This window comes from Sinocyclocheilus rhinocerous, unplaced genomic scaffold, assembly GCF_001515625.1.
Source record: "Sinocyclocheilus rhinocerous isolate Xijiao unplaced genomic scaffold, SAMN03320098_v1.1 scaffold615, whole genome shotgun sequence".
NCBI classification, from domain to species: Eukaryota; Metazoa; Chordata; class Actinopteri; order Cypriniformes; family Cyprinidae; genus Sinocyclocheilus; species Sinocyclocheilus rhinocerous.
The window spans coordinates 406,231-427,445 of NW_015631049.1; the positions used below are offsets into that span (position 1 = coordinate 406,231).

General features: G+C 40.9%; 2 protein-coding genes across 2 annotated transcripts in view; both read right to left on the minus strand.

Annotated features, from left to right (window-relative positions):
• The window catches only part of LOC107741269 (uncharacterized), a 40,904-nt gene extending 35,073 nt beyond the window's left edge, over positions 1-5,831 (minus strand). Inside the window, exons 1-3 of the mRNA XM_016553967.1 lie at positions 5,780-5,831; positions 5,516-5,659; positions 2,008-2,075 (exon numbers count right to left, since the gene is read on the minus strand). Of these exons, the coding sequence (XP_016409453.1) occupies positions 2,008-2,075; positions 5,516-5,620 (173 nt within the window). The 5' untranslated portion in view covers positions 5,621-5,659; positions 5,780-5,831. The remainder of the gene's footprint in view (positions 1-2,007; positions 2,076-5,515; positions 5,660-5,779) is intronic.
• An 8,325-nt stretch (positions 5,832-14,156) lies between these two features.
• LOC107741288 (adrenodoxin-like) overlaps positions 14,157-21,215 on the minus strand; it is a 23,282-nt gene continuing 16,223 nt past the window's right edge. The window contains exons 2-4 of the mRNA XM_016553986.1: positions 19,432-19,559; positions 15,052-15,181; positions 14,157-14,271 (exon numbers count right to left, since the gene is read on the minus strand). Of these exons, the coding sequence (XP_016409472.1) occupies positions 14,157-14,271; positions 15,052-15,181; positions 19,432-19,559 (373 nt within the window). The remainder of the gene's footprint in view (positions 14,272-15,051; positions 15,182-19,431; positions 19,560-21,215) is intronic.

The window sequence follows — 21,215 nt, forward strand, 5'->3', positions numbered from 1 at the left end:
AGTAAAACTAGCAATGAGATACAGCCTTGGTCTGACGCAAGAAGCAAGTCATTTGTAATTTTAACAAGTGCAGTTTCTGTGCTATGGTGGGGCCTGAAACCTGACTGAAATTCTTCATAGAGATCATTTTTTTAAAATTAAATAACTTATTAATTTACTGAGGGGTTAACGTGTTTTTCACTTTAAAATAATGGTCCAGATCACTAGTAGTTCCTTAGTAGCACTTTAGCTTTAAAGTGAAAAATACATTAGCCTCTCACTAATTACTCAAGCGTTACCTTGTCAGCCTGCAGGAACTACTAGTGATCTGGACCATTATTTTAAAGTGAAAAACACCTTAACCACTCAGTAATTACTAAGTAATTTAATAAGTTATTTAACATATTTTATATCTGACACATACATTTGTGTGAGGCACTAGTGATATTTTACCAGACGCTGTAATCTGGAATATGCGGTTTTGTGCTTAACACAATATAAATGCAGTCGATGCCTTCATTAAGGATGTGAATTGTTTTTGTCAAGAGAACATCATTATTTATATTCAAGAAAAGTCCTCCCCAGCCTACTGTCACTAAAGGTATAGGTCTTTTGGAGTCGGAGACATACTGAACTGACACACACTAGAGCTCATAATTGTGAACTAATTCAATCACTTCCTAATTATTAACATTTTTAAATGAATTATTTGTATTATTATTTTATGTTTTTGTTTTAAATAAACAGAGAACGTCCATCCTTTGGTAAGAGTAGTAGTCACAATTTAAACCTGTAGCCGACTTATTTGGGGGATATCATATTCATAAATTAGTTTCCACAAAGAACCCAATTGTTCACTTTTAAGACGTTACTGTTGTGATTAGTAATTAATTCGTTATTCTTCATTAATTGGTCATAGTTCACAAGTAGTTCTCAATGAGGATATATTATTTTAGTAATTATCAAATATCTAATAAGGAACTACTTTTGTCCTAAATTTGCTACTACTAACTGCTTAGTTAATCTTGCTTCTCTATTAGTTAATAGTATTAAGTTAAGTGTTAATGTAGTACTACCTATTACTTCCTGCATAGTTACTTGTTAACAACGGACCATTATTCTAAAGTGTTACCGAAAATTCTGTCATTAATTACTTACCAATATGTTGTTCCAAACCTGGTATGGTAGCCATACCAAAACGGCTTGGTTATCAACATTCTTCAAAATAATTTATTTTGTGTTGTGTATGCCTTTCTTTCTTCTCTGGAACACAAAAGAAAATATTTTGAAGAATGTAGGTAACTGGAATATTTTGGTTACCATTGACTTCCAATGAATGGATTAAAAAAAATATTATGTTCCAAAGAAGAAAGTAAGCCATACAGGTAAATGATGACCGTTTTGGGTGAACTATCAAGAAAATTATTTTTGCAATAAAGGGAGAGAGAGAGCGAGAGAAAAAAAAAACAGACAACTCAAGATATGCTTTAGACAGAATTTTTCCTTGAATTGTATTGACCAGCCAAGCCCATAGACACACAGCACTGGACTTATCCCAAAAAAAATTATTCGTTATTTTAAAATACGAGGCTTTAAAGGTTAAACATGTAGCCAGTTTCCAAAAAGTCTGAAATATATTTGACTTTGTGAACTTTGTGATATAAAGTTCTGTTTGAAAGAGCCCTGCAATCAAGAAGTGCCGAGCAAGTGATTATGTTTGATTCAGCGGAGCTCTGACACATATATAGAGTCATTCAGTGAGGAACAGAGGGCCAAAAGAGGCATTTTGATTTTACGCTTGGAATCAATTAAAGGGTGAAGAAGGAGGAACCAGTGGCACAGGGAAAGAATAATGAGGTGGAGGTGTGTGTGTGTGTGTGTGTGTGTGTGTGTGTGGAAATTAGAAAATAAAAGAATATTACATTTACATTTCTATTTAATTTTTTGAAAGATTTTGCATTCAAAATCAATTCAAAGCGCCCATTACAAAAATAACTCAAGCCAGTATATGTGTGTGTTTGCACATACCTTTGTCTGGTTTTGCTGAAAGCTTTAATAACAGCATTTTTTCTTCTTGGAATTGTGGACTTCATTTTCTACAAATTAAAAACACACACCAGTTATACACATCATACAATCATCAAACTCACATATATCAGCAGCAATAAAAGTATTAATGAATGAAGAGAAAACTAAAACAAATATGAATTTTAGTTATTATTGCAACCATCTGTGCAGTGAGAGAAGAAACTATCCACGCCTTTCAGATAATCTTCCTTCTTCCTATGACATCTGGTGTGAACGCTTCACTGACCTTTCAAAAAGGAGATGTGGTAAGGGCTTGTAATTCTTTGTTTATTTATTTTTAAATCACAGGGGGGAAAAACTGCACAATATTAGTCTATTATTCTGGTGGGCACATTAAAATATTCCATTCTGAATTGCCAATAGAAATTCTTTCATAATTTTGAACACATCCAAAAGGATCCTAATAGAATCAATGTGTCACACTTTGCTTACGGGAGGAACAAGGAGACGTGGAGATTTCACAAAACGAGAGTCTTTAATAATCCAACAGGGAGACACAGAGCACAAGGAAGACGTTCAAGACCCGACAAGGAAACATGAGGCAGATTACACATTTATACTAAACTTAACGAGGGACAGACAGGTGCGGGGAATCAACTAATAATGAGACGAGAACAGGAACATGACCAAATAAAGGAACACTGAAACAGAAGCAAAACAGGTCCATAATCCTGACATATCGCCACCCTCCCGGAAGGCGAGTCCTCGCACCGTAGAACAGAGGGGGGGGGAACGGGTGGGAACTAAGGAGGAGGCTCGGGAGGAGGATGGGCACCTGGGAGGGGGCCGGCAGACAGAGACCAGGGAGGCGAATGGCCGCCGACTCCAGGGGGCCGACCAATGGCGGCGGAGCAGCTGATGAGCCAGGGCGACGGGGAGGATCCAGAGGTCCTAGGCGGAGCAGATGGCACCAGCGACTGACGCAAAGGCGTGGATCTGGGAGGCCGCAGTGGAGCCGGAGCAACAGAGGACTGAGGAGGAGCCGAGGGGATGAAGGAGCCTGATGGAGCCTGATGGAGCCTGATGGACGAAGGGACGAGGCGAAGCCGGAGGAGTGGAATCCCGAGGCGCAGGATGGTTGATGCCAGACCAAGGGGGAGCCGGAGGAACGAGGGAGCCCGGCGGAGCTAATGCACTGCCGGGCCACGGCGGAGTGGAGGGAGTTAGGAGCCATGGTGGAGCCGACGGCTGCGCTCACACCGTCCGCGGCTTTCTCCCTCGTGGTGGCCGTTGTTGCTGGCTCACACACCTTGACTGACGTCATCAGCAGCTCTGGCTCTGTGGCGATCCTCAGCTCTGTCGCTCCGTGCGGCGATGGCTCATCGGGCTCCGGCTCTCCATCAGCGGTGGGCTCGGGCATGCGCTCCGCGCAGCGGGGAGATGGTGGGCTGGGCACTGTGTCCGGAGTGTGTCCACTCCACAAAGGCGGCAAAGTTCGCTCGAGGACCATCTTCGGACGACAGTGCTCTGCATGAGATGTTTAAACTGGCATCGTAGAACGCACAGAGCGTGTCGTCCTGGTAGCTGGTTAGAGCAGCGAGGACCAGGAACAGTCTAGTATGGCCCTCGAGCGATCTCTCCCCCTGCTCCAGCAGGAGGAGGAGGTACTCCGGACGGGTGAGGGGATCCATGGATAACACAACGAAAACAAAACACTGAGAGAAAAAAACCGGAAACAAAAACGGAGGGTAGACACACAGATGTAACTGTTTCGGTCGGGTCTTCTGTCACACTTTGCTTACAGGAGGAACGAGGAGACGTGGAGATTTCACAAAACGAGAGTCTTTAATAATCCAACAGGGAGACACAGAGCACAAGGAAAACATTCAAGACCCGACAAGGAAACATGAGGCAGATTACACATTTATACTAAATTTAACGAGGGACAGACAGGTGCGGGGAATCAACTAATAATAAGACAACGAGAACAGGAACATGACCAAATAAGGGAACACTGAAACAGAAACAGGGGCAAAACAGGTCCATAATCCTGACACAATGAAGATTTCCACAATGAATCAAATAATATTATATTACACAGGGCCCAGCATAATATTAGCTCATATAATTTTCCGTAAGAAAAGATTTCCTAGGCTTCCTATTTCATGCATATTAATATAAACGTGTTGAGTCTACATCAGATATGATAGCCCAGTAAGCACACATACATATCACAAAGACATCTGTTAAAGATCTGGAAAGCACTGCATTCTAGTTGTGGCAGGGAACGTGTGGAGACACACTGCAGATGAGCAGATGCTCTTAAAAGAAAAAACATCACATCGCAAAACACATCAAGTAGATGCCTGGGCAACATATACACGTGATATCAGGATGGGTCTGAATGAAAAAAAAAAATCATTCACAGAACAAACCATCCAAACAGGATTCTGTTCTGTGAAACCTCTCAAAGTAAGAATAGCATTAACCTCCAACCTAACCAACAACACCATTTAGAAAACATTAAAAAATTATATTAATACCACTTTAGAAAAATAAATCCAATTTCTTTCACTCATAGATCAAAATGTCTTTTTAACCGCATTCCAGAAAATCCAGATATTATGCTCACAGAGTTATGTAATTATGCACCTGGGCTAAAGTGGAATCCATTTAGTATTTGATGAAAATATACTGCAATACCGAGAAAGGCAGAATGGCTTTTGTCCGCGTAATGCATTGCATGTATCGTGTGTGTGTGTGTGTGTGTGTGTGTGTGTGTGTTTGCAGCCATCAAAGCCAGCCATGCACTTCCCCTCATAAACACCATCTGACTTTACACACTGTAATCTAGAGGGCATCTTCATTTTGTCCTGCTCCTTCATCATCATCCTCTTCCTCTTCCTCTTCCATTCAAACTGACTAAGTAGCCATTAACTGGCCTTTCAATTTCCTTTTATTTCATCAAATAAAAAAGAACCTCCAGTAAATAGCCACAGTAAATACCACACACAAACAGGCACTTTATATATATATATATATATATATATATATACCTTCAGCATCATTGCTCTGTCCTCCACAACTTATTAAAACCTCCATGAACAGCTTTCACCAAATTAATCCCATTACTGGATCAAAAATACTATTAATAACAGACTGGGATTTTTTTCAACCTTTTTCAGAGTGAATTGTGATAATCTTTGCTGAATACAGGTAAATCTACTCATAAGTTACTGGGCAGCCTATTAGAAAAACAATTACTTCCAAGAGCCAGAACAGAGTCTATATTTAATTTGTGTAGAGGCTTTCATATCTGGACACCACTCACCACCAGTGGTGTGAATATCAGCAGACAATATTAAATATGAGCTAAAAGCATGAACTATTACTAAGCATGTTTATGAAAATGTCTCAAGTACTGCTTACTTACCCTCAGTTTGAGGTCCAATCAAGGACACCTTACGTAAATCAGTTGCTGAACTTACACACACACACACACACACACACACAATAAATTCTCCTTTTCATCCACAGGCCTGGTCACCGGTCCACTTCTGGTAGATTGAAGGTCAGTGCTGTTTGAGACCTTCTGATGTGGACTCATTTTCATCCATATCCCTCAATCATCCTCGGCAAGGCTTCCCTAAATCTTCTCATTCACAGAAAACAAAAAATATATATACATCAATTTCCACAAAGGAAATGATATCGGATTGTCTTTGAGAATATTATTATTTTTTTCAATCATAAAGGGGTTTAATATTATCACCCTGATGAGAAGTTGTCTGGATCTTGGTTTGAGGAACTTTACCCACCCAACCCATCTCCCGTCCCCCCACAACTTTTTCTTTTCTCTTTAATTTTCATTACTGTCCTCTTCCTTTCACCCTCCCTCCTTGGCAAGGCTTTCTCAATTCTTTCCCTGTTTGTCTTTCTCTCTCTGTCTCGTTTCCCTCACACACATTCTTTCTGTCTCACTCTCTCTCTAAATATGGACATGGAGGTTCAAGTTCCAAGGCCCCCCACTGGATGTTATTGTCACTACAGAAACTATTAAAAATAGTTGTTTTATATAAAAAAGTTCAGCTTTGCAATCAGCAGCAATTCAATATTTCAGTAAACGCTGTTTTGAAACAGGCCATGATGAATGTTTTAACAGTCCAGCTTCACACTGAACATTCATTGCAGAACTAATGGCCACATCTCAAATGCAGTTTCGCGGTTCATGACCTACTTGGTGAAAAAATACCAGCAAATAGAAGATAATTAGCCAGCTTTTGAACTGTAATCTATCAAGCAGCAGCTAAATTTAGATGAAAGGCAAAGAAAATAACAGAACACCCTTTTCAAAAAGCTTTAGAAAGTTTTAATTCATGGGCCATAATACTTGCAGATGAAGCTCAGAGTGCGACAGAGTTGTGACAAAGGTCTGAGTCACACAAGAAGTTTTATCAGATTGCCTCCATCTTCTAACTTCTTCCCTTATAAGATACAGCATTTTATTAGCACTTGTACACAGACAAAACCCAAATATACCCTTAAATGTCTATTTTATTTAATTGGCTATGTATTTACCTAGTAAGATCTTATTTATTTGCCTTGGATGAATTTGAAGACATAATTCATGAAGATATCATCTGTTATTGCACTAGAGTGACCCAAAGTACAGTAGTACTTGTACATTTAAATTACACTGTAAATGTGTACATTTTATTACATTAAACATATATATCAAACAGCATCTGCCAGCACATGAGGATTGACCTCTCCTTTTCAAATTTTTTGGTCTTAAAAAGGTCATTAAGTGTTTTTACATGTCAATGCACTGATAATTATGAAACATCAAAAACAAGAATAAATGAATTTATCATTTTCTTTCTCTGTTTTGATATCAAAATGTAAACAGACTTTGAAAAAATATCAAAACACAGGCATAAATGAGTTTACACGCAGGGTGAAAATTGGAGTAATAAGGAAAAACCATTGTGTGCCAATCACTTTTTCATTCCATTTAAGAATTGAAAGAACACAGTTTAATACTCTTTTTCTCTGTTCTGTGTGCTTGTGTAGGTGTCTTTGAAAAAGATTTATTTGTAAGGGTGCTAGGGCTGGAAGAATTGCCAGAGCTAAAGTTTGAGAATCAAGAGCTTGAACTTCTTCACCAGAACTCATGCAGGGTGGAAAGCACTCAACCTGCATAAATGACAAATGAATTCATTCTGCTGTATAAATGAAGTGCAGCTTTACACTAAGAAAGTCATGCAGAAGAGGCTGATGATAACACTTGCTTAAGACACAAGTCGTGAAGTAACAAACCCAACTTCTCCTTTAAGACAAACTGAATATTATAACTTCCCCTTTAAGAGATGGGCCACAACTTTAGCTGGTTGAGTGTTGAAATGATGATTGCACACACATTTGATTATTAACAGAGATATCAAAAGCTCACTCACACCCCACATATGGCCACACGTACACAATCATACACAAAAAATATGCACACACAAACTCACAATGAGCAAGAGAACCCTATGATTTCGACCAATGTATATTTATAATCAGAGATTAACAAGAAGAACTTGTTCTATTCTAGTGAACAGTGTTTGAATATCATCTAAAAACATACCCCCCCCCCCACACACACACACACACACACACGCACACACAGCCACACACAAACACACATGCACACTTATAGACATAAGTAGTACACATTCATGCACAAATATGACCAGACTGGACACACACACTGTAATACACAAACAGATGCACGTAGCAACAGAGACATGGATATGTTCAACAGAACATAAACTAATGAAATAGATTTTTATTTTATATTTGATGCTTTGATAGGAGCAGATAAGAGCATCTATGTATGCGTGTGAGAGTGTGATATGAGTGTATGTGAGTCATCATGACTGGTGTGGTTGTAACGCTTTGCTGATCTATATCTCCATCTAGTCACACTGTAAAGCTGCAGTCAAGATCTGATCCAAACCAGAACCGAAACCCAGATCCCTCCAAACCAAGCTTCTGATTAAATATATACCTTTAAACAACTCCCTTTCTCTCTTTTTCTCAAGCCTTATTCTTTTTTTGTCTGCTATTTTGTCTGCTGTAGATAACTGCATGACGAGCATAAAAACAGAAAAGAGGTGTCTCTTCGAAGGAAGCGTCGTTTTCTTTAGAAGGTGTAACTGAAATTTCCCTCTCTTTCTTTCAAACACACTCTGTGAGAATCAAGCCCGAAACTTTGCTGTTGTGACACGCTCTCAGCCGCAGTGTGGAGGGTGGAGGCTGTTGAGTGCAGTCATGGTTGTGACTCAGAGATCACTGAACATAAGCTTTACTGAGTGAATTCAGAAAAATAAAAAAAATTCATGTACAATTCCATACATATTCTGATCCGATTTCATAGATATAAATTGGAGGGTATGCGTCATGGTGTGTATGTGTTTGTATGGTCGCTTCTTCATCTGCTGTTTTTCTTAGCATCCGTTTTTTTTTGTGTGCTGTAAATCTTACAATATGAATGTAACTGCACATTAACATAATTGTCATCCTCCTTCTGACACACATTAATATGCATGCCCTCAATAACACAGTACACACTCCTTCCCTTTCCAGAACTGCATTATAATTACCATCTTTTGCACTCTTCATTATGCTCCTCTTTTTCTTTGTCTTCCAGTGAAAATTTAATGAACAGCAATACCAAAAAAAAACAATGAACAGCAGATGAACCAGCTGAGCAACACTGTAAGATATGCTCATACTAGCCAGAGCCATCACTTAAAAAATGTATGTAACCATCATCAACACAAGACAGTAGCAGCTACACCAGCTAGTAAATTAGTAATTCTACCACAGTTAAAGAACTGCTGCTTAACAAACATTCTTAAAATAAATGTTAAACATAAGCATACTGTATAATCCTTGTTTACACAACACAATCGCTCCACGTTCACTGTACATTTTAGACTTGGATCATGTCATGTCAGTTAAGCTTATCCTCTATACAGCAACAGCAAAAGGAAAATAAGGAAAGTGTTAGCATATCTGCATTATCTTTATATAGTAAATTATATGTAACAAATTATGCAAATGTAAACCTAAAATGCTTAATTCACTCCTGAAATACTGTAAAAGGAATTAAAAGTGTCTCTGTTTTTGGCACCATTCTTGTAATTGCAGGCAGCATGAATTTGGCAATGCTTTGTTTCTCACCCACATCGTCTCAGCTGCGTGAGACAGACTCTCAAGCTGGTCGATGGACCACCAATGCTGCATGCTGTGCAGTGAGTCATGTACATAAGGAAAACACTGAGGAATACTAAACATTGACTTTAATCTCAAAAAGTGCAGTTTTTTTGTCCATAATTCATGTGAATCTCCATAGACTTAAAGTAACTATCAGTACACATATTAGTGGAGCGCCCTCAAGTTAAGTATCTTTCTTAAGGACATATGAAGGACTCATGACTTGTTTTTACTCATCAGTCTATTTGGTTACGGGCCATTCACAAATTTTACTAGCCAAAACAAAAATATAATAAATAAACTAGATTTCAATATATTTATTATAAAATCTGATTGACAAACTGAATCGCTTGCATTTTCTGTCCTACCTGTTGCAAAATTCTCTATAACTTCCCTTTTAAAACAGCATTTTTTTAAATTGTAAACTCCAAATGAAGCTTACTTCAAAAAACATTGATTAGCACAGAGGATGTCGGTTCATAAAATGATCAGCTGTTTCCTCACCAAAAAGTCACCGTACTAAACTCAGCTTGAAGAATCTCCTTCACTGACATCCATTCAAAAAAGCTATCCCGGTCTCACCACCAACATACCCATGGCATGCAAAGTGAAAGAACATAATCATAACCTGCCAAGTTACACACAGTGGTTGATTTTCAGGTGAATTTTGGCAGGTTGGCGGGTGTTAATTTCAATCCCTAGACACAACACTGATAGCTCATGGCCCACAGGGGCAAACATTGTCACTTCTTTTTACTTTTGAGGTGACAAAAAGCTATTTAGCTATGACTTTAACAGCTTTTTTTAAACCAGCCAAAACAATGTGAACACTCCAAGTTTGACCAGTAGGTTTGTTCTCTGCACTGCATGAGCAATTAAATTTTCATAAAAGCACATTACAGTGCATTAAAGCGACAGTAAGTGGCAGGAAGGCACAACGGGTATAAAACACTCAAACTTGATTAGACTGAACTAGCACACAGCCAACCTGTTTGCATTAACTTGACTACTGCTACATCCCTCTAATGATTCAGTCATTCTTAATAGGGCAAAAGACTCATCATCAGCCATTAAATTCACTGTTTCCTCTCCTTGCATGTATAAACAGCTGTCTGAAAAACAAATCATTGTTATCAACAATGTGAATGTCTTCACTCAATAACATTTTTTATTTATTTAGTATTACCTCTGGTGAAATGTAAAAATTATTTTATAAGCTACTGAATCATTTAATTGTGTGAATTGATCAAGGCTGCGTTTCCCAAAAGCTTCATTAGCCTAAGTAGATTGCAGAGACCATTAATGCCTATGGTTTCAGCACAGCCCAGAATGTTGTAAAAAAAATTTAATTAATTTAGTAACTTATCTAAAATTTAAATATGTGACCCTGGACCACAAAACCAGTCTTAAGTCGCTTGGGTATATTTTTAGCAATAGCCAAAAAAACATTGTATGGGTCAAAATTATCGATTTTTCTTTTATGCCAAAAATCATTTGGATATTAAGTAAAGATCATGTTCCATGAAGACATTTTGTAAATTTCCTACCGTAAATATATCAAAACTTAATTTTTGATTAGTAATATATGCATTGCTAAGAACTTCATCTGGACAACTTTAAAGGTGATTTTCTCAGTATTTTGATTTTTTTGCACCGTCAGATTCCAGATTTTCAAATAGTTGTATCTCGGCCAAATATTGTCCTATCCTAACAAACCATACATCAGTGGAAAGCTTATTTATTCACTTTTTAGATGATGTATAAATCTCAATTTCAAAAAATTGACCCTTATGACTGATTTTGTGGCCCAAGGTCACATATGTATATAAATTGCATCCTGATTCCTGGATTTTATTGCTTATAAATGTAGCTCATAAAGTACAAAGGCAGTCAAACTACAACCCAACTTGACGATCCAGTGATACGAAGTGCTTGATGCCTGACCAGGCCATCTGCCTATTGGGAAGGTCTATGGTTGAAACTGAGCTCATTCGTCAGCAGTGTTTGGGCATAAAGGCGTGAAAACTCTCACAACACCAGACCTCAGAGCATCCAACATCCCCCACCAGAAATTCACACAATACCACATGACAGCTGAGCACAAAAACACCAATCAACCACAAGAGCAGTCTGTGAAGAGTTTGTCTGTTGCAACTGGACTCTAAAAGCAGTTCAGCTGCTGGCAGCACTACGAACCTCAAACTTCAACTTTTCCCTGTGTTCTCAAATTGTTTAAAAGGCAGCTGAAAAGCCAAAGCCAAAGCTTCTTAATGAGACTGGCAAAGAATCAGATCCTCACTTCTCAAAATGATGTTCGTATTATTTACAATTTACACTTTAATAAACTGTAATCCATCCCTTCCAGCCAGCGACGCTGAGCACCAGGAGGGCCTGAAGACTCCGCTCAACCATAACTCAAATGTAGCTTTTTCATTTTTTACCCACTGCACTTTAATACAGTAAATTAACCCACATACTGATTAAAAAGTTTGTTGGAATGAATTTGAGTTTCATATTATTTTTCCATTAGTGAGATGACGTATTGGCCAAGTATGGTAACGCATACCCAGAATTTGTCTTCTGCATTATCCCCATCCAAGTGCTCACACACAGCAATGAGTAGTGAACACACACACCATGAACACACACCCAAAGCAGTGGGCAGCCATTTGCTGTGGTGCCCTGGGAGCAATGGGAGTTAGGTGCCTTGCTCAAGGGCACCATTCGTGGGTGTTGAAAGTGGAAGAGAGCACATTAGTGAGGACATTACTGAGGAGGGGAAAGGCATGTTTAAGTCTAGGCGAGAACTGCTGGGTTGTGTTTGTGATATTAAGTGCATTAAAGTATAATTGAATTCCAAATCCATCCAACAGTTTTCAAAGACTGCAGGGTTAATGCCATTAGAAGTTGTCAGACCAGGCTCTCCACAGGAGATCCAAAAGTAATATCATGTCACTGTGTTCAGAGGGAGACTTCAATGGTGTCCATGTTTATTCATCTGACCAGAAACAAGTATATGTTTGTTTCATAGGATACAATGCTCATGTTAACTAAAAAGAAAATGCCCCATATGCACACACACACTCTGAATATATCTCAAGCATGGACATTGTTGGCAGCTTTGAGTCTAAATGGAGTCAGGAACTCTGGCAACTTAAGGCAGATCTAAGGATTGTGCACATGAAAAGTCTGTAAAATATAGAGCCCAATGTATTGTGTTACTATGAAGGAACTTTCTGAATTGATTTTTCACAGGTGTTTTACCCATTAATTATGCATTGTGTTGCATTTTAGGGTAAAATTGTCTGTAAACATAACAGGAAAAGGTACTGGTCATTTTCTGCCAGAACATTATCTATTTTTCTACATTTCTTCTTTTACAGGGAAGGCTGAGCCAATGCAACTCACACAGGGCTACAGTTTGTGGAGTAATTTGGTGGGAGAGTTTGTGGCTGTTATTGCAAACTCAGAGCCTTTTTTTTTAAACATTTCACAACTACTTTAACACATACAGTGTTGTCTCTTAACCTCCAGATATTTCCTGCTCTAAAGGCTGCATGTTATCTTCCCCCTTCTACTTCCTCCTCGTGCTGGTGGCTTATTAGTGATCACACACATGCTGTCCACTTCACACAAACACTCATCAGCGCCTGATACATACGTGCCCCTGAGAGCACACGTCCCCGCGGAAGCAACACCGGCCAACACCAGGAGACCTGCAGATCCAACAAACGCTGAAGCAAGGAACCCAAAGGTTTGAACATCTCCTCAGCTAGGCTAGAAAGAGAACACAAGAACACTAGTATTAAAAAAGGAAGAGCAGTAAAGAGAAACTGAGCAGCATGGTGGGCATAGAAAAACGTCCATTAAATAATCCAAAATTTGAACTTGTATGAGGTCTTTCATAGGATTTTGATTTTTTTTTTCAATCCTTTTTCATTACCTGATATTTTGAGCTGGATGCTGCACTCCACTCAAGGACTCTCTTTGGTATTCAGTCTGAAAAATCTTTCTAAAAACTTAAGAATCATTGATTATTCAGTTTGTTTGAGTACATCTGACGAACGGAGTGAAAGGGAAAGATATTTCTGAACTAAACACGCTTTAATATAATTTTTCTCATCTCTCCAGGTCTATTCACACATCTACCAGTCTCTCTCTGATCTAGACTCTTCTCTTAGAGTATTTGACAGACTGTGGTTGACACTCGATTTAAGGGGGTGTCAGTTTGTCAAATACCCCAAGAGAGGGGGCACGAGTCTCCAAAGTTCAGCGACACCTCGTTTGACACAAGCGACAGAAACATGTAGTGCCCCCAGAACAGCCTGAGGTTAAGTATAGGTTATAAGGTGATTCTTGAGTTCACCACCTTGGTTTTTTGGATGAAGGACCTTTGGCTTACTTGCCCGAAGCTTTAAGCAGTACTGATCTAATGGTCTTATGCTGTGTAGGCTAACAACAGTATTAACTTGCTGTGCTGTTCCACTTTGACTCACACATTCACATTGATCCAGAAGCATGCGATTTTAAACTTCCAAACATGCAGTTGAGTTGGAGGTGAGTCTAATGCACATGCGTTATAGGCGTTGCTAAGCCCTAAGTACAAATATTGTAATGTATTCTTTCAAGCAAGCTTCTAAGTCACAACATCACTTAAGGCAATAAATATTCATCCCATTCTTTGCTGTTTTAAGATTCATTTAGGTGATAAACAGAGGCATACTGGTGGGTCACGTTCAATTTATTATTTTGTCGAATTTCAAAGTACCATGTTCCTATGCCATCAAACAGAACAAGACAAAAACAACTTTGGAAAAGAAAAATATTTCTGACTATATATTAAATGTAAAGTTAACATGTTGATTGTACGTGCGAGAGCTTGTGTATCATTTGCTGCTCACTGCCTCTTGTTTTCCTTGTTGATCATTGATCTCTTGCGGAACGTGAACTGTCATTCCATCCATCCAGTGCTCCACAGACACCTGACACCCCAAACGAGATCTGAATCAACGACAGGACAACATAAAAAAAAATGTATCACAGTCAATATTTTAGTAATAATTTTTGCAGTATAGTTTTAACTCAAAGTTTGTCATTTGACGAAAACATCCATTACATGTTTTTCACAAGGACAGTTTTCGTCATGGTCTAAGATGCATTGATGTGATTACAGACATCCCACTCTGCAAAAACTAATTTCAGTGAGGTAGCATTACCACCACCCCATTTATAATCTAATCTAATCTAATCTAATATAATATAATATAATATAATATAATATAATAAAAAAATATTATTTTATATTATATTATATTATATTAGATTATATTAGATTAGATTAGATTAGATTAGATTAGATTGCATTAGATTAGATTAGATTAGATTAGATTAGAGTTTTGCCTCTTCGTGTAGTAATACATGAATAAAGCCCCTAAATTTGAATAACATTAGCACCAAAAATCATAGCATTTATCCTTTTCATTTTTCTTCTTTCATGCTCACCCGTAAACGGTAACTGCATCTCGGCTGACAACTTGTTAAAGGTTCACTGAAAATGCACTTTAATGCCATGTAAAGTAAATACCATTGCTCTCTCGATTTCCGGGATATTGTATATAATTTGAGGGAGTGGGATGTGCTATCAATATCGAGAGACTCTCAGACCTTCTGGGAGAAGTCAGATGTCTGTGATTAGCAATGGTTGAATCCTCTACAATCATTCTAACTCACTTAAAGCATTACTGACTTAACACTCTGACACTTTAGATCCAGGTGTCTTACGTCTTGGTGAGTCCATAAGCTAAATCCAGCATGTCAACCTCTTCATCCACTATTGGTTCCAGTTTGTCATACACGCTCTCCTCAAATATCAGGTGACAGGTGGAACAGGCCAGAGTGCCCTCACATGCTCCTAAGACACAAACATACACACACACAAACTTTTAAAAATATATATTTTTATTTTTTTTTGCTAATAACACTAAAAACTGTCAGTCGTCCATTTATAACATGTTTCATGCAAAGCGTCTAAATAAATAATAAAATTGGGCCTTAATTGTTCTGTAAACACAATTTCTGTACATAGTACCTTTCATATCCCATGTTCCCTCCTGGTGGAATGACCTGCCCAAATCAATCCGAACAGCTGAGTCCTTAACCATCTTCAAGAAACGACTAAAAACACATCTGTTCCACCTTTATTTGACCCTCTAACTCTAACACTTTCTATTCTATTTTAATTCTACTTTATCTGGATAAATAAAATATGTGTGTGTGTGTGTGTGTGTGTGTAAGTTATGTATAACTATAATAAGAAGAAATATAACTTGAGATCCTGCACAGATCTGTAGTTCCCTTTCAGTCGGTCACGTTCCACGTACGTCGGAACTGACCGACGAATTGGGGATCGCTTTGGGAGACCAATCTACTTCGAGTGTAAGAAAGACGAGTCAATGCACATTGGCATGCAATAATTGCCACAGCTGCTCTGCACTGCAGCGCGAGTATTTAATGAGCAGCCGGTGTGTCGCATATTTGCTTTTCGCTTCATAGCCAAACACATGTGCTGTTCCTGCTTATGTGTTTTCTTCGGAAAGTGGTGGAAGACGAGCTGCTCGTTTAGGAAGGAGCCTCTGTGTGTCTGGTGTGACGGCGCTGACAGTGTTGGTCGCGATCTCACGAGAGAGAAAAAACAGCTGTTCTCACAGCTCACTGGAGAGTGCGCCTTCAACGAGAGTGTGAGTGCTCACAACAGGCTTGCACTATTTGTACTGTTGTGTGCGCGTTTCAGCACCAGTAGAGGGCAAATTCCTAAAAGAGCACACACGGTTTGACCCTGCGTCTTTTTCAAGATGTCATTCAGACAGTGTGCTACTGGATGCGGTCGATACCTGGCCCCCTGTGATGGTCATGATTACTGCCTCACGTGTTTGGGCCTCGCACACGCTGAGGTGGCACTCATGAATGGTACATGTTCTCACTGCGGGAACATGACCATCTCAGTGTTAAGGTCGAGACTCCAGTATCTTGAAGAGACTGGAGCCCCTTCATATATTCCCCGATCTAGTCCTTCTTCTGGGCCAGCTCAGAAGAAGCCTACTTCGGTTAATAACCTAGGTGACCTGACGATTACAGTGAGGAATACCCCGCCGTCAAACTCCTCGGGCTCCTCACTCCTCCATGACACTGCAACCAGTGGAGCTTCCAAGAGGGCGTGCTGGTCCGCCTTGTTGTCACTTTTGGGGATCCCCCGGAGGACACTGCATCGGAGGGTGAAGATTCAGCTGCGCTGCCCCTTCGGGTGTGGCAGCGTTGTCCGAGTCAGACCCAGAGATGGCTACTATGCTTTCCCCGGCCGCTGCGAGTGTCGGGCTCGAGTGGAACCCTCCACCGTGTCCCGAACCCTCGCGGCTGGACGATTGGTTTCTTGGAGTGGCCCGTGCTGGTTCTCAGCGCTCCGCCCCAGTACCTTTCTTTCCAGAGGTGCATGAAGAGGTGACTAAACCGTGGACGGCACCTTTTTCTGCCCCTCGGCGAAAGGGTAACGCCCAGCCCGTCTCGGCCCCCGCCAAACCAGGCGGTAAGCGTAAGGGTAAGCGGCCCTGAGACGGGCGAACCCAGAGATGGGAGGATCTGCTCTCCGGGAGATGGTGTCCGCACCACTCCCTCCCCCGGAGGAGGGCCGGGTGGAGAATCCTTTGTTTCCTTTTGTTTTTGTTCCACAGCTGGCTCCTCGGTGTCCAGCGGTACCCACATTTTCAAAAAATCTCTGGGTCACAAGAGGGCGCGGTTGGCAGTGTGCGATGTTTTGCAAACACCTTGCCACTCCCTTCCCCCTCTCTCTTCGCCAGCAGGCAGCAGTGTGTGGGTCGAGGACGCCACCAGGCCTTCTCTCACACCCTCTGCCCCACCCGAGAACCAGGTAGGTGTGGCGCAGCACACGCAGACTCCACTTCACCTCTGTGCGGAGCAGCGATGCCCCTGTCTTACGGACGGAGATCGGCGTCCTACTGGCGAAGGACGCGAACGAGCCGGTCCCTCCAGCCGATATGAAGGCAGGGTTTTACAGCCCCTACTTCATTGTGCCCAAGAAAGGTGGTGGGTTACGGCCAATCTTGGACCTGCGAAACTTGAACCGGGCCCTGCACAAGCTCCCTTTCAAGATGTTAACGCATTTTCGAGTGCATCCGTCCCCGAGATTGGTTTGCAGTGATCGACCTGAAGGACGCGTACTTTCATGTCTCGATTCTCCCTCAACACAGGCCGTTCCTACAGTTTACGTTCGAGGGTCGGACTTATCAGTACAAGGTCCTACCCTTTGGGCTGTCCCTGTCGCCTCGCGTCTTTACGAAGGTCACGGAGGCAGCCATTGCTCCACTCAGAGAACACAGCGTTCGCATTCTCAACTATCTCGACGACTGTCTGATACTGACACAGTCTCGGGACCAGTTGTGCGAACACAGGGACATGGTGCTCCGTTGAACCCTCCTCGTCCTACCTCGGTACCCTCTTGGGACCTGTCTCTGGTGCTTACGGCACTGCAGAGACCTCCCTTTGAACATTTGCAGTCAGCTGAGTTGAAAATTCTGTCACTAAAGACAGTTCTCCTGACTGCATTGGCTTCCATCAAGAGGGTAGGGGACCTGCAGGCATTTTCGGTCGATGAATCGTGCCTAGAATTCGGGCGGGCCAACTCTCATGTTGTCCTGAGACCCCGGCCTGGATATGTGCCCAAGGTTCCTACTACTCCCTTCAGGGACCAGGTAGCGAGCCTGCAAGCACTGCCCTCGGAGGAGGCAGACCCAGCCCTAGCTTTTCTCTGTCCCCTCTGTGCTCTGTGGCTGTACGTGAACAGAACACAAAGCTTCAGTACCTCAGACCAGCTCTTTGTCTGTTATGGAGGCCAGCAGAAGGGAAAGGCTGTCTGTCTCCAAAGAGAGGTTAGCCCACTGGATAGTGGATGCTATTGTCTTGGTTTACCAATCCCAAGACGTGCTTTGCCTGTTCGGGTTGCGAGCACACTCAACTAGGAGTGTTGCTTCCTCCTGGGCGCTGGCTCAAGGTGCCTCGCTGACAGATATTTGTAGAGCTGCGGGCTGGGCGACACCTAACACGTTCGCTAGATTCTATAGCCTTCGTGTAGAGCCGGTATCTTCCTGTGTACTCGCCCCCAGTGGCCAGTAGCGCCAAGGACCCGTTCTAGTGTTGGCTTGCAACGCCACTCCCGCCCGCTGGGCTGGATACGTGCGTCTATTGCTCCAGTAGAGTTCCCCAGAAATGGCTAACCCTGTGAGTTCCTCCGTCACCCCCCGGCAGCCTGACGTGGTGGAGCGTCCCTGCGGCGATCCCATATGTCTTCCACAGTAAGGCTACCCAGGCCGACTAGCCCGTGTCTTTCCCTCGACAGAGCCTGCTGCATCCCCTTCCCTTTTAGGGCACGCTTTCCCAACATTATCCAAATAGTCACACTGAGTGGGTCTTGCGGAACAGCAGTGACTGACCTTCTCTGCTTAGAGCCCTGACTCCCGCTCCAACAGTTGGGGGCGGTCCAGGAGTCTCAAGCAGAGTGCTGGAAGGGTGTCCCGTCGCCACAGTCGTTGTACCTCCGCTGTACGGCCGAGTCACTAGCTCGGCTCCTCAGCGGAAAAGCAAATATGCAACGCACCGACTGCTCATTAAATATTTGCAATGCAGCGCAGAGCAGCTGTGGCAATTATCGCATGCCAATGTTCATTGGCTCGATTTTCTTACACTCAAAGTAGATTGGTCTCCCAAAACGATCCCCAATTTGTCGGTCAGTTCTGACGTACGTCTCCGTTCCCTCCTTCAGGCAATGAGGGTTACATACGTAACCGAGACGTTTCCAATCAATTCTCAATATACAAAATCAAGTCCCACCCTACATTTATTTTCTCATTTGAGAAGCTGTTTCACTCAGATATACATTACATCAGAGAAGAAAAAATGAGCATTCCTATTTCATGCTGACTATAAGTACAAATTATTTTGTCACATATAAGTCATAATAAAATGGGATAGAATATGTTAAAAGGAAAACAAGTGGGAAAATGGAGCAAAAGTTCCATAACACACACACATAAAAAAAAAGGTACTTAGAGCGATCACATGGAGCCAAAATTACACAAAAAATGGTTTTATTACCAAAGCTGCTGATGTCAAGATTCTTCTTGATGACAACATCTAGAAGAGTCTCTCCCTCTGTGACAAACACGCTGGTCTTTACCCCCGACTGGTTTACAAAGTGCACCAGCACTTTAGATCCCGAGGAACTGAGAGCACACACACACACATACACAGATAAACATACTGAACTCATTTCATTGCACTGCTTTTCTCTGTAGAGGCATTCTTACTGACAAACAACAAGTGAGAATAGGTAGAGGCATTCTTAATGACAAACAAGTAAGAATAGAATTGCAAACAATGAATTGGCTTGAAGAGTCAAGTATTGTTAAATTAAAATACAAACAGTGCTTGCTACTGAAAGTTTCTGAGCAGGAACAAGGGCTAATTTTTATTTATTCATTTATTTATTTATTTATTTTGAGTGTGAATTTCAAAGAGGGAGTTCTGCACTAATTTAACTCTTGATTACACAAAGATGTTGATTAGTTTTAATCATTCTGTATGTTTGCAATCTCTTAATCGCTCATGTGCAAGGGAAGGCCCTTATGATTGCTCAGTTAGGCATTAATGAATTGCCTGTAAATCACAGAGAATGACACATTCAGTGGACACCTTTGGTGATTCCAGACCAAATGAAAAAAAAAATCTTTAATTAGACATTTGTCAAAGAACATCATGACATTAAACATGACCTCCTAGTCTTCCATAGTCTTTAAACAGTGCAGTTAGATAGCAAAATCATGAAAAAAGGCTACAATTCAAATTTTAGGTTTTTGGACTTACTACAAGTAGAAAATGAAAAGTAGATTACCATCCTCTCAACACAAGAAAAATGACCCTGACTAGGGCATTTGTCCTTGTCATTGTGTTTACGTGAACAGTCATAATTAATTTATGGGTTTTTGTGTAGTCGAGCTACATTCATTATTTGTCTGTCCAAGTATACATGACACGATGCGTAACTGAATATTTAAATGATTAAATACACGTTACATCATATGCACAATGACGTGGCCAATTGTAGGTCGATTTATGTGTGTACTTGTTGGACCATGCACAGCTACAAATCATATTATCTAAGTCTGTTAGTCTAACTCTGCAAAAATCTGACAGGCACAATTTCAGCCAGACTAAAGAGTTTATTTTAAAAAGACAAACTAGTTTCAGTCCAGGTTTTATTTTTAGCAAACTTGCTTTGGGACCATATGCATTTTAAAAAGCACTACATTTAATTGAATTAAGTGGTTCTATGAAGCAGATGACAAATGCCATGTCACTTCATGTGACTATTCCCGTTCTAGACTTTTCAGTGATGACTCATGTACTATGCACAGGGGACTCTGAACACATTTCATTGTCATCCATCCATGAATAACACATTGTTACATCCCTGCTTTTTTTTTTTTTTTTTTACATCCTCAATCACACTCTTTTGAGTTTTGATTTTGGATTTGCCCACTAATATGCTAGTTTATGTGACTTGGACTAATTAGTGGAGGTTGTTGCAAGTCACTCAGGCCTTTAAGCATTTTTATTTTTTATTATTTCTGTCATATATAGAGAGATATGTATGAGGGGAAAGAGGGTATAAAAAAGGTAGACTTAGGGGAAAGGGAAGTATGACATGCTGGCTGGGTTTTATGTGAAGAAACGGTGTGTAAGACAAGGCTTGAGGAGAGCTAAAGGTTATGTCCTCAGGTTTTACAAACATAGCCCTCTCCCAAACAAATAATATTCTACTAAATTCCCAAAGAGAGAAAATAAGGATCCCAAAAGATTCCCCCCCCCCCCCCCCCCCC